The following is a 17197-nucleotide window of genomic DNA, read 5'->3' on the forward strand; positions in this document are numbered from 1 at the left end:
TCTCTGTCCGTGTCCCCCTCCTACGACTAGGCTGCCTCCTTGGCTTCCTTTGTTCCTGTGCCCACCCTAGCCACAAAACATATTTCTATATATTTTATATATTTCTATTTACTTTGTTTAATTATACATAAAATTTTTAACATTCATTTTAGAAAACTGTGTTCCAAATTCTCTAGCTTCCTCCCACTCTTCCCCCACCAACTAAGGAGAGCAATATCAAGTATACATATGAAATTATGCAAAACACATGTGCACATTAGCCATGTTGCAAACACAAACACACACACATACACACAAAAAAAACACAAGAAAAATAAATTAAGTTTGAAAAGTGGGCTTCAATCTTCACTCAGCATCCATCAGCTCTCTCACTCATCGTGAGTCCTTTGAAATTGTCTTGGCTCATTGTATTGATCAGAGTAGCTAAATATTTGATTGAATTAGAATAATAAAAGAAGTGTAAGTGGAAATAACTGTGACTACACATTCTAATAAATTCTAGGTAAAACTCCTGGCACTAAAAATTTTGTTCAGGTTAATTCTGTCCCCACCCCCATCTCCCCATCTCTCTTCAGCACAGAAGCAAGAAAGCTAGCCTGGAAGTCGGTTGTCTTATGATATCTCCCAGGAAAGGACCAGAGCCAGCTAACTCACATGATCCGATGGGGGAATGATGTGGAAATTCTCAATGCCAAAGAACACAAGATCACTGGTCCAGGGTCTCGAACTCTTCTAGGGCAACCATCGGCTTACCTAGGGAAGCGTTTCTTCACTCCTACATTATTAGGTACTGGGTCCTCTTCTCTTTTCCCTCCAAACCACCTGGCTTGGTGATCTCATTAGCTCCGATGGGTTCAATTCCCACCTCGAAACAGATGATTCCTATACCCATATATCCAGCCCTGACCTCTCTCCAGAGGTACAGTGGTGCATCACCAATTACCTTCTGGACATCTCAAACTTTCCTTATCCTCTTCCTCTTCCAGATCTGTCACTCTTTGAAAGGGAACCTGATCCTCCCTGTGACCCCTGCTCAGGATCTGGGTCATCCTCAACTCCTTACTTGCAGTCTTCTTTCACATGCTGCCCAGTCTTGCCCCTCCACCTTCATGAGGTCTCTCTTCCCTTCACCCTCCTCTCCGCTCACACAGCTGTCACCCTGGCATAGATCCTCCGCACCTTATGCCTAGACAATTCCAATGGCCTCCTGAGTGGTGTGACTCAAATGTCCACCCACTACAGCCATGGTTCTGACCATGTCACCTCATTCCTCAATAAATTCCAGAGCTCCCTATTACCTCCAAGATCAAGCTTAGGTCCTGGCTTTCCACGGCCCAGAGACACGGGTCTCCCGTCTCCTGACTCCAGTCTGCTTCCCAGGTTCCTTGGCTTTTCTCAAGAAGGCTCGAGTACAGCCCTCTGCAGCGTGCCTCTCAGTGTCCTCCCCCTCTTCCCACTGCAAGTGACTTCCCTAAGCGTCTACCTCGCGTTCAAAAGGCACACGTCCTGCATGCACAAGGCTGTACCTGTTATCTCCCCCCATTCTAATGTAACGTAGATCATACATTTTTCCAGATACAATTCAGAGTATTTTAAAATTTCCAATGATTTCTAGTGAGAGACTTTTTACAGCAATTCACTATCTTTTCTCTGATCCCGCGGTGCTTAATTTCCATCCTCATCTGATACTTTTTCAAATGAAATGTCGGTTTGGTACTTTACATCTTCACCCATTTTTTCCACTTCTTATGAATCAACCCAGCATAGTCATCGCCGTCTTCATCAACCTTTGTCAGCGCTTCCCTTCCACCCACTTTCCAACACCGCTGTTAAAGTCTGCCATCAGTAGCTACAAGGGAGGACAAATTCTAATAAACTATGATTTATTCTTGTTTTGACACAAAATCACTTACTGAATGAAAAGGGCACTTGAGGACATTTTTTTTAAAAAGGATTATAATTGACAATCACACCTACCCCTCTTTTCAGAATTCATCACACTTTCATTTCTAATCTTCAATCTGCCATTGGTCCTATGATCTTGAACAAATCATCTAACCTCTTTAGGCCTCAGGATTCTCAGAAGGAAGACTTGAACAACAGCATAGTATTTCTTTAACCTGAGAGATCTCAACACGCTTTGATTATTGCTGCTTTCAGTGTTATGATTTATGAGGGAGATGTGGCTATTCAGTTGCTTGTTTGAAACAGTTCTGAACAATCAGCAGATTGCATTTTCCTCATGAGTCACTGAGGTATTATGCCAGCCCTGCCCCAAACAAAAGGTAATTTGATTTTGTGCTTTCTTAAGAGAGGTAGACTTTCCAGAACTGGGGAGGTAATTCCCTCCATCAGTAGAGTGTTATGGTCAGTTCTGGGAAGCACATCTTATGACGGGCATTGATAAGCCAGAGAATGAATAATACCCAGAGAAGCAGCAGCTGGGTGACAAGGAGACTCACGTTCACGCGGTATGAGCATCATATCACAGGAAGGGACTGGCCGTGTTTGTCATGAAGAGGAGAGAACCTTGAAGGGAGGGGCAACACTTGTTAGCTCTCTTCAAGTATTTCAAATGCTGTCATGTGGAAAACAAATTGGACTTTTTCTAAGTGACTACTAAGGCAAAATTAAGAGCAGTAGGAAATTGCTAAGAAGCAAATTAGTGCTTGTAGGAAAAACTTTGTAATATAACCACAAAGTGGTCAGTGATCAATGATTTCCTCACTCTTCCCCCCAACCAGAAAGTGGGAGACCCCCCCCCCATCTCCACCTCTTAGAGTTGTGCTGAGGACTGATTCATTCTCCTAGTCCTTCCTGTCTCTTCCTCATAAGCATGCACGTGTGTGTCTTTTACACACACACACACACACACACACACGCACACACACACACACACACACACACAATTACAGTGCAGGTTGTTAGTAAAAAACAAGCCAAATCAATGATGGCTCAATCTACCTCCAGGGGGTTTCTAAACCACCAAATTAGGCTGCACAGAACCTACTATTCATGCTCTACACACTGCAAAATCAAAGCAGTCAGCTTTGCTATTTTGGAACCTACCTTCCCCCAAGCAAAAAACAAACAAGCCAGACAAGATGGGCCTCCTTGCTGAAATAAAAAAGGAGGGTATTTGCTTTGGAAACTCTGCAACTGGGTAGCTACTTTCATTTTATTTTTTGTATGAGGGTGGTGAAAGAAAAGGTAAGAAAACTTATGGAAGTCCCTGTGACCCTGCCTAGAGTAGCTTGTGAAATATTCTGCCAAGACTCAAGATGGCCAGCTCATATTCAGATTCTGGCAAAAGGTTTTCCCATAGAGAACCTCCAAATCATGGAATCTGGAGTTGTGAGGGACCGAGAGACCATCCAGTCCCGTGGACTGTTTCACTGATGAGCAGAGGGAGGCCCCATTCCATTCTTGGTCTCCAGTGCCCGGTGTGCTCCTCTCCAACTTACCCACAGGATCAATTCTTAACGGGAATTAGCTTACATTAACTTAAAACTACATGCAGGAATCTTCTCCCCCATTCCTAATGTCCCTGCCAGCCTCTGCTTGAGCAGTGATGGGGGAACTAATTATTTGTACCTAAAGCAAACACATGACTCTCAGGATGATCTGGGAAGAAAGGCCTAATCGATTCGTATTTCCTCCTCAACACTCCATAATAAATCAAACATTCAGCCCTGTTACCATTTACTTAAGATATCTGTAACTCTATAGAAATAAAAGTCAACATGTGAATGTAATAGTTTCATACTCTTTGCTTTTTACCTGAATGTCCCATTTGAGGTGTCTTACTTCCATAACCTGATCTGGGAGGATTGCCAAAAGCCAATGATGGTGTCTTTATTACTTGAGCAAAACTGCTATCTCTTGCTGAAGATGAACTTGCAACAGAGGTAAAATTCAACGCACTAATATTTTCTGCAAAAGAACTTTTGTCCCCAAAGTATGAATCTAAGTAGGGAAAATAAAATGTGAACAAACAGCTTTAAACACCTTAAATTCATACATCAAAATGATTGTCATCTTAAATTTAAACAACTATAACTCTGTTCTATAGTCAAATGAGCTAACGTAGTCAAACAAAATGTATGTAGTATTTTAAGGTTTGTGAAGCACATTAAATCAGCTTTATTTTCACAACAACCTTGCAAAGTAGGTGATATTATTTTCCCCATTTTACAGATAAGTACACTGAGGCAAACAGGCTGAAGTGACTTGCTCAGGGTCACACACCTAGTATCTGAGGCTGGATTTGAACTCAGGTCTTCCCTACTCTAGGCCCAGTGTTTTTTGTACTACAATATCTCACTGCCTCTACGAGGAAGAATTCTGTTGTTCATGGATATTATAATTCTTTTTTCTTTAGGGAGGCAATTGGGGTTAAGTGACTTGCCCAGGGTCACACAGCTAGTAAGTGTTAAATGTCTGAGGCTGGATTTGAACTCAGGTCCTCCTGACTCCAGGGCCGGTGCTCTATGCACTGTGCCACCTAGCTGCCCCTATAATTAATTCTGGTTGATAAATCACTTTCAGCACTGTGAGGTCTAAAATGGGTTTCTGGTATTGCCTACCTGATCACACAGCTTCACCCTAGGCTTAGATACCACTTCCATTCCCTCTCTCTAAAGCTCATAAAAATCTGTCTTGAGTTAGAAAAAAGGAAGAGAGTTTCTGAGGCCTGAACACTGAAAAGTCTAAACTAGAAGGCCCATTGCATAAAATAAATGAGCCATATCAATCCAAACAAAAAAATCTTTGTATTGCCTGCCATCTGAGCTGCTGCTTAGTAAGATAGTCCTTCTCAGCACTAGTGGAGAGTCCCCTTCTCTACATCTCGGAGCCCCCACCATCTCAAGGTTCTGACCAAAAGGTAGCCTTTCTCCTCAACAAGGTCAAGCCTTCTTCCTACAGCCTTCATCCCATACTCTCTTTCATCATCTCCAGCAGATTACCCAGACATTTGTCCCCTATGCAATCCCTCCACCGGAGCCCTTTCAGGAACCCCTGGTCCCAGTTGCCTTCCTTCTGTTATTTCCTAGTTAGGCTGGACATGGCTTGCTTGTCCATATTAGTCGACAGTCTCCCCCATTTGATGGTAAGGTCCTGGAGGTCAGGGACTGTCCCTTGCCTCTTTTTATACCCCCACACTTTAGCACAGTTCCTGGCACATTGTAGTGTTTAATGTTTGCTTGCCTATTTGCATTTGTATTCCTAACTCTTGTACTGTGACTAATTCATGTTTAATACTTGTTATTGACCATACAGATGCAGGTCTATCAAGTACCAGGGATGACTTAAGGGTAATGTTTATTAGAATGCAAAAATGGGATTAAAGTCAGACTTCAGATTTCCCAAATGGGGTTGAAATATACCCTCATTAGAAACCATTATCTTTCTGATAAAGGACACAGCACAATGTCTTAGAGATGTTAGTATTCAATAAATGAGTTGAGCATTCCAGAGATGGGTAAGATGTCTGGAGTTGGGGGATGATCTATCTTGTTCATGGAATAGTAAAAAGACCTGGGTCACTGAATAATATAAATACGGAGGGGTGATAGATAATACGTTTAATAAGACTAAAAAGAATTGGGAGTGAGGCTAAGGAGTTGATGGAGTTTGTCAAATAGAACGACATGATTGAACCTGTACTTTGGGAAAATCACTTTGGTGGCTGATGGACCAGAGTGGGGAGAAACCTGAGACAGGCAGACACCCCAGCAGCCACTGCAGTGGTCCAGATGTGAAGGGATAAGGGCCTGCACCAGGGCAGGTTGAGTGTCAGAAAAGGGAAAGTATCAGAGAGATGTGTGAAATAAACCTTGCCACCCAATTGGGCATAGAGATGGGGGGATGAGAGAGTGAGTCCAGGATGATTCCTGGGGTTATGGGGGGAGGGGGGGGAACTGGGAGGATGGTGCTCCACTCTACAGCTATAGGGCCATTTGGAAGGGGGTGGTTTATGGGGGATAGAGTTCAGTTTGGGATATGCTGGGTTCATGTTTCATATAATTGACTTCCTTTGTATTTCATTATATGCATTTGATAACATCATTCTACAAAGTCTTTCCTAAGCCTTTTTCTCGGACCCTTCAAACTCAAACACAGCGTCTCCACCTCCTACCACGGGCCGGTTGTCCCCCACGCCTGGACCTTGGTCCTCCTCCCTGCTCCCGGCTTCCTCCAGATATCGGCCAAGATCCTGCCTCCTGCAAGGAGCCTTTCTCAGGCGTCTCCCCGACTCCCCCCAGTCTCTCCCCTACAGACCGCGTCTCTCCGGGTTATTTGCAAATCGTCTCCCTCGTGGGGAGCTTTCAGAGCAGGGACTGATTTTTGCCTTTCTTTGTATTCCTGGCCAGGACCCGGCAGGATCAAGGAGAAAGCAACAAAGAGTCCCCGATCTGTATTAATTACGGGGTTAAATAGTTTTCTGAATATAATTTGTAAGTCCAAGGTCGGCAGAATGTTATATACATGCTGTAACTGACTAGGCAAATTTAAGGGTTTTTTCCCTTCCACTAATGGGGGAGAAACGAAATTCTTTTTAAAGGAAATATATTTAAATTAAAAGAAAACCTTCTGAACACTTCGAACTGCCCGGAAAGAGTAGTGTGGACCCCCAAACAGCCTTAGCATGAAGCCCCGGGGTGCCTGGCCCCGTGGGGCGTCGGGGACACAGGGGGAAGCCAAAGGGCCCCTCCCGGACGTCATCTGCGGGGCCGGTTATCCGGCGCTCGGTGACGTCACCTGCAGGGCCCAGCTAGCGGGCGCTCGATGACGTCACCATAGCCTGCGGCTCGGGTGGGAGGGGAGCCCATTGAACTGAGAGGTGACTGAGGCCTCGGGGGCCGGGCCCTTCCCCCCTCCCCGCCCCGCGACCATTACTGGAGGTGTCGGTGACGCCGGGGGTGTCCCGGTGGGCCTTCGCGGGCAGAGGGGGAGGGGCGCCGCCGTCATTCCCCCCTTCCATCCCTTCCCCCACCCCGAGGCGCCGCGGGCGGGCGCTGCTCCACCTCGGTCTCCCCCCGGGGCGCTGCCAGGCGGGCTGGGGCCGCTGCTGCTCCACCGCGCTGGGCCCGGGCCGGGGCCGCTGCTAGGCCCGGGCGTCGACCGGGAGCAGGGGCCGCCCGGGAAGGGCAGGCTGCGCTCGGCCGAGCCCCAGACCGGGGTCTGCCGGGAGCCAGCTCTGCAGCGGGGGCCCGGAGACGGGATCCTGCTCGCGGGCGAGAGGAAACCGCCCAGCCGCGAACACGAGGGGCTCTGAGCCTCGGGCCCAGACATGGTCCTCGTGGGAGGCCCGCCCCGCACAGACGCGGCCGAGCGCGTCGGCACCCGCTGAGGCGCCCGAGGCCGAGGAGCGCACGGCGCAGGCGCAGGCGCGGGCGGTTACGTGGCCTCGCCTGCCGACGGAACCCCGCCCCCTCCCAGCAGGCCTCGCGGCCGGACTCCGGCGCGAGAAGGCAAGGACACGCCCAGTGGGGGGCGGAAGTAGACCCGGAAGGGGAAGCCAGGGCGACGGTGGCGTTAGGGAGGGACCCATCCTTGGGTAGGCGGGCTGGGATCCGGCCCGTTGGGAGTCTGGGGCGGGGCAGTGTCCACGCGAACGAACCCAGGCTGCAGTGCACGCATGCGCCCAGCCGAGCGCCGCCGCCCTCCCTCCGTCATCGCTCCCTTTGAAGTGGACGGAGGGAGCACCGCGCAGCGCGAGCTGCGCCATGAAGCGTTGGCTCTGCAAGCGCGGGTGGGGGGAGGAAAGAGGGTGCGGAATGGGGGTGGATAGCTAGGGCTTTCAACCATTCCCGCACAAAAACTAGGACCTTCGGTTATAGAACTTGAGATTTTAAAATGCTAACCGTGTTTTTCGGTTAAAACCATAAAGAACAATGTTCCCTCTAAGCTATGAGGGGCCACACAACGATTAAGATGCTCCCACCCACACCCAATTGCCGCCAGTTTTTAAACGTTGGATTCTTGGGATGGGAGCTACGGTAAAGCACCAGGGTCACACAGCTAGTGTCACGTGTCCAAAGCAGATCTGAACGCAGGTCCTCCTGATCACCGTACACACTAGAATTTCAAATAGGTTGTTTTCCTACTTCCATGGAGATGGTTTTTAAAATTACCTTTAACTAGAGTGATCTACTGGCAAAAAACTGCCCACATGGTAAAGCCAACTTCAGGAAAAACCACCCTGTAACTAACATCTATTGATGTATTTGGATCATACTAAATTTTATTGTACCATTCGATTAATAAAATTCGATTAATAAAAAAGTATAGATTTTCAGTTTTTATGTATCTTACTAAAACATTTTTATATGTAACCTTAGGATTTATTTCATCCTTGTCCTTCCTTTTCCTCCCTCTCTCCTTAATCTGGGAATTTCCCAAATTAATCCCTGGCAATATCATTTACTGTTTCAACCTCAATCTTCACGAGGATTTCTTCTTTCTCTGACCACTGTACCAACCTCTGTGCAAACTGTTTACACTCCAAGGGAGTTGAGGTCACTGGATCCAAGGCTACTCTTAACACTCTCCCTGTACAATGCCCACAACACTATCCCCAAGCTGCCCTTCCCCCTAATCCAGGGGCCCAACTGTCAATGACATCTTCCAATTTCTGCTCTGCCCTCACTGGGACTATCTAGCTTTAACAATGCAGCTAGCATTATTAGTCCACGTGAAACCAGGATACTCTGGACAAATTCAGAAAGAAGAAACGTAAGCTCAATCACAGAATACTCATTTTATTCTCAAATTTTTTCATGCTAGGCGGAAAATCCACATGATCTCACTAAAATCATTCCTTAAACTACTGTGTGGACACATTTGAGAGGCATGTACAGAGAATATGCAATATGAATAAGTTCCTAACTTTTCCTGACCCACTTACAGGGAACAAGTTTAAGCAATAAATCAGTCTTTTCAGAGTCTAAGATCGTATATCAACTTTACAAGAATGAAAAGACTTCTCAAGCCCTCCTAGGGAAGGGCTTTGCATTTCTTGGTAGCTTTTTAAATAGAAATGACATCTGTTCATTATTTATACATCAGATTCTATTACTTGGCAATCATTTCCAAAGGCATTACATGCTTAAAATTTTATAACACTAAGTGCTAGTGTTTTGCCTGCTTCTTGAAATGTCAGTGACCCATCATTACAAGCTTCAAGTACCATTAGCCTATTGCACTAAGAATTAGAGAGCATCACAGTGGATCATCTGGAGCGAGTATTAGATGGATAGAGTTGCTTTTTACAATATATATATATATATAACATAAATATATAACTATAATTTATTAAAATTGACAATATATAATGTAAGACCAAGTCACCAAAATCCTCGTCTTCTTGCTATATTCATATACACATTCAAAAGAGTCAAGTAAAAAGACAAGTACAGTGGGTGGGGCTGTCTAGCTCACTAGTTCTGGTTGAACATTTATTCTTCGAAGTGCTTCCTCAGGCATGCAAAACACAGGATTGACTGGCTTGATTTGTTCATCTCCTAAGAGAGACAGCCCAGCAATTCCAAATAAAGTATGAAAAGGATCTACCTATTTGGGAAGGAAGAAAGCAAGGTCAGTAATCACACAATTCCTTGATACATTACAACACAAGTACAATTCCAAAAGGCCTCTCCCTCCAGAAAACAGGAGTCCTTAAATGTAAAGAGCTACAAAGTAAACTAGTGGCATTGACAGGTGGTTTTTATTTGCAAAACCCAGTTAAACTCTGGTATAGAGAGGAAACCAGTCCATTTAATAAAGTACAATTTATTCTGACGTGAAACCAACAATCTTAAAATGCATTAAAACACTCTATTTACACATATAACTAGTTATTTTTAAACAGCAGGCTTTGTTTTCCTCAATCTTAGCAATTAAGTGCCTGAGAAATTAAAGTACATTTCTTAGAAAAGCTACACAGGCTTTTCTAAGAGTGGTTTCAGTATATTATAATAAGACTCCACAATTCAAATCACTTTACAGCACAGAAATGTTTAATTTTATATATACCATGTGGAATCCAACTCAGAATATTCTATGGCATTATCTTGCCTAATTTTACATGTGCCTTCTACGCCTGAAATTTCTCAACATCTCTGTAGTGAGATCAAACTTGCCCCAATAAACATGTATTGAGTTTGCTATAAAAAATTTCAAAGGCTCCCTCGTCGTCCAGTCAGACAATTCAAGAACTCTCAGGGAGGGGCCTATCTTCAAATATAACAATTAACTCAGCACCAACCCAGCCTGCATTCAAATGCAGTACTCCATTCTACCCCCTTAAACCTCCAGAAATGACACAGAAATCTTAGCATGAACTTGCCATATCTCCTGGCCTGTCTGCAAAGCCTCCGGTTTCTTCATCTTGACAAGCCAAAATGAAACAGCGCAATTTCTCCCGGTCAATCCAGTGAAGCCTTCCAATTATTTTCAAGGAGGCTAAGACCCACCAGGAATAACATACATCTGGTAACTGAGGAAAAGAGACACAAACATTTGTCTTTCTAATACCTACCCATCCCCCCACCAAATCCATGATCCTACCTGGACTACGGATGAGAAAGTGCTAAGAATTAAGGGACAGGTGAATTTCAATAGGTTACCCTAGCCAACAAAAAAATAAACACAAAAGGAAAAATGTCTAAGCCCTTTTAATATTAAGTTAGAAGGAATGAAAACTTGCAGCTTAGGTAACATTCCAAAATCCAATTTCTAAACAGCTTAGCATAGGACAGTCCTGATATGCAGAACAAGCAGCTAAAAAATGCTAAGGGGAAGGGGATGGAGAAGATCCCTCAAGCTCTGCATTGCCTGCTTATCTACTATACTGGTAACCCTTAGTTCTGGAAAATGTTTAATGCTCATTCTGATTCGCAATCAAATAAATTACCTTCTCTGGTCGTCCATTGAGTCCACCGGATGGTAACTGGCGTTCACAAAGCCACCAACCAAGCAAATCAGAATTAACTTGATGCAACTGGCTAGTAATAGCCAGAAATCCTGTGCAACAATAGATCTAAAATTACAGACATAAAGTTCATGTATATAAAACTTTATTTTGACTTCCATACTATAGGATTATCGCTAAATTAAAGATGACCTAGAAAATTTAATGTTAAGCCCCAGAGAGACTGTATTTGTATATTTGGGACCTGTCACCACAAATTCACTTTTAATGTATTTTAAATGATAATTAGTACACTGGAACAATGTAAGACTGTTTAGTGCTGTGCTGACCCAACTCTACCATCACTGGGCCAAGATAGTTATCTACAGCGGGGCAGACTAAAGCTGGACAATAAGTGCTCCTGTTCTCTAGGATGGTGGAGCCAATTTGAGAAAACGGATGACACGCAGCTAGCTAAACGTAGAAAGACAAATGTGCCACTGAACAGCACGAACAGCACTTCTGTGGCTTGCCACACCAGGTCGGGCACGCTTCAGTTTTCTTATACAAGTCTTGATCACCTACCTGCCCAGCATGGGACTCAGAGCCTGGCCTGCACCCAAATCCACCATCAAAGTTCATGCAGGATAAAACAAATTCGATGGCCTTTTCAATATTGATGGCATCTAGCTTCCCCTACGTGACAGAAAGTGTTTTTCAGTGAAATTCCAAAGACTGTAAGAGAGAGTTAAAGTCATCACTCGAATATAATATTTAAAACTTACCAAAAGAGCTAACGTTGCCACAGCACAGAAGGAAAATCTTGTATCTATCTCTCCTGGGGAAAAAAGGCACCACCGTAAATCCTTGTGGACCCCACTAGATCAAGGTCCCTATCTGCCCCATTCCACAGCCATAGTATTCCTCCAGTCCGCAAGGCTGAAAATGACCATCTGGTCCCCCTCACTGTACAACAGCAGAAGGGAACACTTGTACAGCATCTAGTGAGTGCCTGCAAACTACACTATATGATCTTATTTGATCCTCCCAAGGCTAGGGAGGTGAGGGAAACATGCCCTGAAGAGTCCCAAGGTCACAGAGCTAAGTAATCAAAGATCAAGACTAGACAATATGGTCAAAAATGCTTTGGGAAGCACAGGAAGGGACAACTCCCCCCTCTTCAAAAAGCACCACTGGATTTTCACATCCCATCAAGCAGCTGGTATCCAGTAAATCCCTTTCCTGGACAGTAGAGGCTGCACTGTATCACTGGGGTCGGTCATAGTATGTATTAGGTCCATATACATAGGATTTACTTTATGCTGTCCTCTCCCCTTCTCTCATTCAAATATTCAGCAAGTTTGTAAAGTTTTCTTATTTCCACTCCCTTTTCCAGTGCAGACTCTTTTAAAAGTAAGATATCAAAAAACTTTACAAAGCCACCAAATTTCAGGGGGGAAATTTACCTACCTTATCATCCTAGACTTGCCCCCTCTGATCCAGTGCTCACGTATGCAGAAATATAATTACTACAGTGCATGCTGGAACTTCCAGCAGACAGACATAGCTCCAAACAGACCAGCTGCTTAGTGGGACCTGAAAAGATGGCAAACTTAAAAAGGTTCAATTTTTTTAAGTCCCACAGAGACACGGACAGATGCCTTGTCAAGTTAGCTCCTAAAAATGAGTTTAAACACAGCCTGCCACATAGTCCTAATATCCCCCTTTCTACCTATTGAAAAAAAGAACTTGTTTCCCAGTGTATTCTTTTCTTGCACTTAAGGCCTGTTTTAGCAGTGCAATTCTGGTCATTATGGCTAAACTGACATAAAAGGTATTACCCCAGATGTCTCCAGCAAAGGACCCATCTTCTTTCTGTAGACTTTGTACATATTCAACAACTTTATTTACATCAATAACATTAAGACTATCATAAAGAGTAAGAATCTGCAAAATAAAAAATGCAGTAATTACTAAATTTTTATGTCAATGATCTTTACAATATTCTTTACAAGCAATCCAGTTTTCTGAAATGTAATTAAGCCCTTTCCAAATTAATCTACAATGACCATCTTTACTTAGAATTAAAGGCAAAGAGCCATTTTTTTCAGTGAATTCTTTGAGGCAATCATTTAGTGCCTGCACAATACAAAACACCGGGAATACAAGCAAGGAGGTCACACCGTCAGGGAGCTGTTATGCTAGAAGCTTGCAGTGGTTTCTACTTTCCAGAACATTTTGGCCATCGGGTGTCTATCCAAATATGCTTAACAGGATTTCATTCAAATTCCCCCATTTTAGAAGAAAAAAGTTCAGAAAACAATGTTCTCTTCCCCTAAATTACACAGGTTAGTACTACTGATGTGAACGTTGTCCTCCCTAGGCAAAGGTAAGCTAGGGGCTGTTCAAGGTACTTGGCACAGGGGAGACTCGCCCAACAAATAACTGATCAGGTTAGGCAGGGCATAGGTCTCCACTAAAAAGTTTAATGGCCCCAAAGAGGGCAAGTTATACCCACAGTCACACAGCAAGTTGATGGCAGAATGAGATCCAGAAGAATCCCACCTCCCACTGGTAAGTCCCTCTTCTCCACTTCTCTATACCAAGGATCAACTGAGGACAGTGTAACTTCACATTAAAAATTCATTTCCAAGGTCTCAGCGTAATTCTAGAGCTAAAGTAGTGATTTACATCAACTTTAGATTCAGCTAATACATGCCATCACATCACTGACCTTGAAGCTGTGATTTCAAACAGCCTTTCCCAGAAAGTGTCCCTAGGCTTCACACAAGAAAACCCAGCAGAATTAAGGTATGACAACTCATGGTACAGCACAGCAAGGGACCATATTTACCTGAATAGCACTAAGAGTGTACAAAAGGTGAGGATCATGGCCTAGGCTGGCGCTGATGCCACCACACTCATGCTGGCATGCTTTAATGAAAGTCAGGATTTCCTCTCGATTCATTCGATGAAGCTGGCCCATTAGATCCATCACTGTCAATCCCCAGTAGATTCCACTCATCCTTAAGTATTCAGACATACAGTATTCCTAAAAAGGCACATTATTTCTATTATATCACATTTGACTACAGTATTATATGGTATGACACGGGCAACCATTTAGTTCCCAAGGGCAAATGTGTTTTTACAATAGTTCACTTTTCTGAAATAGTAAATTTCAATTACACTGAGAACTGCAATCATAGCTGTGACTATACTTGGTACTACGGAGTATTTTTCACCTGGGAAATGCAACCAGCAGAGATGACTGTGCTCAAGGACTCTGCAGTCTAGTGCATAAAACAAAGATTTTAAGCTACAAATCTAACTTAACATGGAATTTGGCTCCTCATCGGGAACCCCTCTAACCTGCAGAGGGCAGATACCCATCTTTCTAGATCCAAAACCTAACTGAACAAGTTCCAATTATCCAGCAGTTAGGGATCAAACACAAGTGATAATAGGATCCCTCCCTACCTCCTCCTAAGAGATTCACCCTTTCCTTGGTTTTAAATCTTAGGGGAGTGGAAAAAAGAAGTGACTTCTTAAAAGGTTCAAAACTTGATTTGCCACATGCCTATCCCATGAGAGTATGAACAAAGGCAGCTAGGTGGTACAGTGCATAGAGCCCCTGGGGGCTAGAGTTCAGGAAGACCAGGGTTCAAATCTGACCTCAGACACTTGCTAGCTGTGACCCTGGACAAATCACATACCCCTCTCTGCCTCAGTTTTTTCATGTGTAAAATGAGCTGGAGAAGGAAACGTCAAAGCACTTTACCATAAAAACCCCAAATGGGGTCCTGAAGAGTCAAACACGACCACAAATTAACTACGAGTTTGGCGTAAGGGTTAAGTAATAACCTTAACTCTGAAAGAGCCAAAATTCATTTGTATTAAGGAAAATGCTTTTCTGCCCCAAAATTTAATGTCGAAATGAAAAGAAAACGTCCCCTTCTCTTTAATGGTTGGCTAGAATGCTCAGACGGGTGCCTGACCTAACGTTCAAGGACTAATCAATTTCAGTGATGAAATGCTCCAGAAATGGAAATTTACAAGGCGCCCGTCAGGTGGAAGGGGCGGCCTGGGCCGGTTAGAGCGTGTGCGCTCCCCTCCCCCGCCCAAGTCTGGGCATTGTAGGGCCGGCCCGGGAGAGACGGGTCGGAGCCGGGTCTCCCGGCGGGCTCGCGGCTTAGAGCAAACGCTCCAAGCGCCGGCTGTTGCTGTCCTCCAGCGAGCGGGACGCGACCGCGCTGTTCTACATTTACGTTCAGATGCCGAGACAAGGCGGAATAGGAATCTTTCCAAGGACCCACGCCAAACCTTTCTCTAAGGAGATCAGGTGCGGCAGCTTCCACGCTTTTCACGGAGCGCCCATCGCCCGTGCCCGTGCCCCTCCACAGCCGCCCCCGCCCCGGGCCCATGGACCTCGGGGCCCGCGGGCCGATCGGGGCCCGGCAGGACACTCACGTAGTCGTCCTTCTTGGCCCCGTAGGTGGAGATGTAGCTCGCGTGCTTCTCCAGCAACAATGTATCGGGCGCGTCGGCCTTGATCGCCACGTCCTTCTCGGGGGTGCCCTTGCGGGGGAGAGCGCCGCGTTACTCACGCACGGCCCCGGCGCGAGCCCCCCCGCCCCGCGAACGGCCGGAGTCTGCGCGCGGGGCCCCGAACCTCCAGGCCCCCCCCCCCACGGGCGGCGCGAGGCAAACGGGCCGAGGCCGAGGGGCCCCTCGGGCCCGGCCGCTCCGCTGCGGGGGAAACCGAGCCCCCGAGAGCCGGCTCTCCGGCCGCCACGACGCCCCGCCAGCGCTCGGGGCCGCCGCCCGTCCCCATTCCCCCAGGGGGGCTCAGGAAAAGGCGCCGCACCGCGGCCCGCACGGCGCTCGGGGCCCGAGGAGCAGAAGAGCACACTCACCATGGCGGAGTCCAGGAGGAAAGGACGAGGATGGCGGCCGGCGCCCCAAGTCACTCGGCGTCTGCGTCAACACGCACGCAAGGCCCCGAACGCGCCGCCGGCGTAGGAGGCCCCGCGCTGCCCGAAGGACCCCACGAGAGACGCCCTCGCTGCCGCCTGCTCAGAAAGACCTCGGGGGCGGGCGCATGGCCGGGAGCATGCGCGAACGCGCTGCGCGGCAGGTCGGCGGTTCCTGAGAAGAGAGGCCGTGATTCTGTTTGTGGCCGCTAGGGGCCGCCAAAGCTTAGAGCGCTGAGCGTGGAGTCCGGAAGACCCGAGTTCAGATCCACCCTCCGACGCTTGCAAACTGCCTTGGTTCCCAGGGCTGTGGCGAGGAGCCTAAGAGAGGATCCCTGAAGGGCTTCACCAGTAGCCGCAGGCACTGATGGCCCTTTATGGAGCCCAGGCGGTCTGGCCCCTGGACTGTGCCCGAGGTCAAGCCCGGGGCACCTTCCCAAGACAGCCCATCCCGGGAGCTGGACCTTTCAGTCGGGCAGCTTCAGGGGCAGGGCTGCCCCGGGCACACGGGCCTGTGCCAAGGGCCCCCTCCCTCAGGGCCCCCCACCCCCAGGTCGAAGAAACCCGGTTACAGATGCGCCATCCCCGCCTCTCCTCGGGCCCGGGGAGATCCGAGACTCTGTCTTAGGCTGAGCCGTGAAGGCCTCCCGGGGAGGCAGGAGACCCAGGATTCAAATCCTGCCTTGGACACTGGGCAGCCAAGACCCAAGCAAGTCACTCCCCCTCCTTAGGCATCAGATGATAAAGGGCTCTAGCTATTCACCCAGGAGCGGTAATCGCCCAGATGACGTCAGAGTCTGTAAATGTCAGCACAACCACGTGGGCTCCCATGGGCTCCCGACACCTGGACCCTGCCCGGAGCCCAGAGGCCCCAGCCTGGCCCAAGGCCTCAATTCCAAGCTCCAGCCCTGAGGGCAGCCCCCAGACCCCTCCTGGGCTGACCGACCCTCCTCCTCCTCTTCCTTCTCCACAGGGGCTTTAAGTTGCTCTGGTCACTCTGGAGCCCAGAGACCCCCCACACACACATTGAGTCACATTCTGCACCCCAAAGGTCAAGCTCATGGGTGTCCCCTGCCTTCCCAAAGCCCATCCTCCGTCTAGGAGGAAGGAGGGGTCACCTGGCATCTGTCTCTACACTGGGTACTTCCAAGGCCGCTTCATCCTTTAGATGCCCGCTGTGGACTCAAGTGTCTTCCTGCACATTCTCATATGGACACACTGATGTCCAATCTCTGTAACCTTTGGGTGTTGACCAAGTCAAAAATAATTTAGCGTTGCAAACCTGAATGTTCAGTTAAAAATGTAGACA

At 46.9% G+C, this 17197-nt stretch overlaps 2 protein-coding genes and 1 non-coding gene across 3 annotated transcripts in view; all 3 read right to left on the bottom strand.

The window, feature by feature from the left end:
• Positions 1-7331, bottom strand: part of MSH4 (mutS homolog 4) — a 68539-nt gene extending 61208 nt beyond the window's left edge. Inside the window, exons 1-2 of the mRNA XM_043999329.1 lie at positions 7029-7331; positions 3781-3966 (exon numbers count right to left, since the gene is read on the bottom strand). Of these exons, the coding sequence (XP_043855264.1) occupies positions 3781-3966; positions 7029-7296 (454 nt within the window). The 5' untranslated portion in view covers positions 7297-7331. The remainder of the gene's footprint in view (positions 1-3780; positions 3967-7028) is intronic.
• A 1414-nt stretch (positions 7332-8745) lies between these two features.
• RABGGTB (Rab geranylgeranyltransferase subunit beta) lies at positions 8746-15948 on the bottom strand. The gene is made up of 9 exons (XM_044003842.1): positions 15832-15948; positions 15386-15493; positions 13770-13967; positions 12757-12862; positions 11701-11753; positions 11501-11611; positions 10919-11044; positions 10352-10501; positions 8746-9576 (listed from the first exon to the last, which is right to left on the bottom strand). The coding sequence occupies exons 1-9, from the start codon at positions 15832-15834 to the stop codon at positions 9436-9438; spliced, it is 996 nt and encodes a 331-aa protein (XP_043859777.1). The 5' UTR covers positions 15835-15948; the 3' UTR covers positions 8746-9435.
• On the bottom strand, positions 13567-13650 carry LOC122727101. Its single transcript, XR_006353056.1, has one exon. It is a non-coding gene; the product is annotated as a small nucleolar RNA SNORD45 (small nucleolar RNA).
• Positions 15949-17197: the final 1249 nt, after the last annotated feature.

This window comes from Dromiciops gliroides, chromosome 4, assembly GCF_019393635.1.
Source record: "Dromiciops gliroides isolate mDroGli1 chromosome 4, mDroGli1.pri, whole genome shotgun sequence".
Classification (NCBI taxonomy): Eukaryota; Metazoa; Chordata; class Mammalia; order Microbiotheria; family Microbiotheriidae; genus Dromiciops; species Dromiciops gliroides.

Coding starts and splice junctions, on each gene's coding strand:
- RABGGTB (XM_044003842.1), bottom strand. Junction 11,754..12,756: donor CTTTGCTGGAGACATCTGGG/GTAATACCTTTT, acceptor TTTTTTCCCCAG/GAGAGATAGATACAAGATTT. Junction 11,612..11,700: donor TGGCAACGTTAGCTCTTTTG/GTAAGTTTTAAA, acceptor TCTGTCACGTAG/GGGAAGCTAGATGCCATCAA.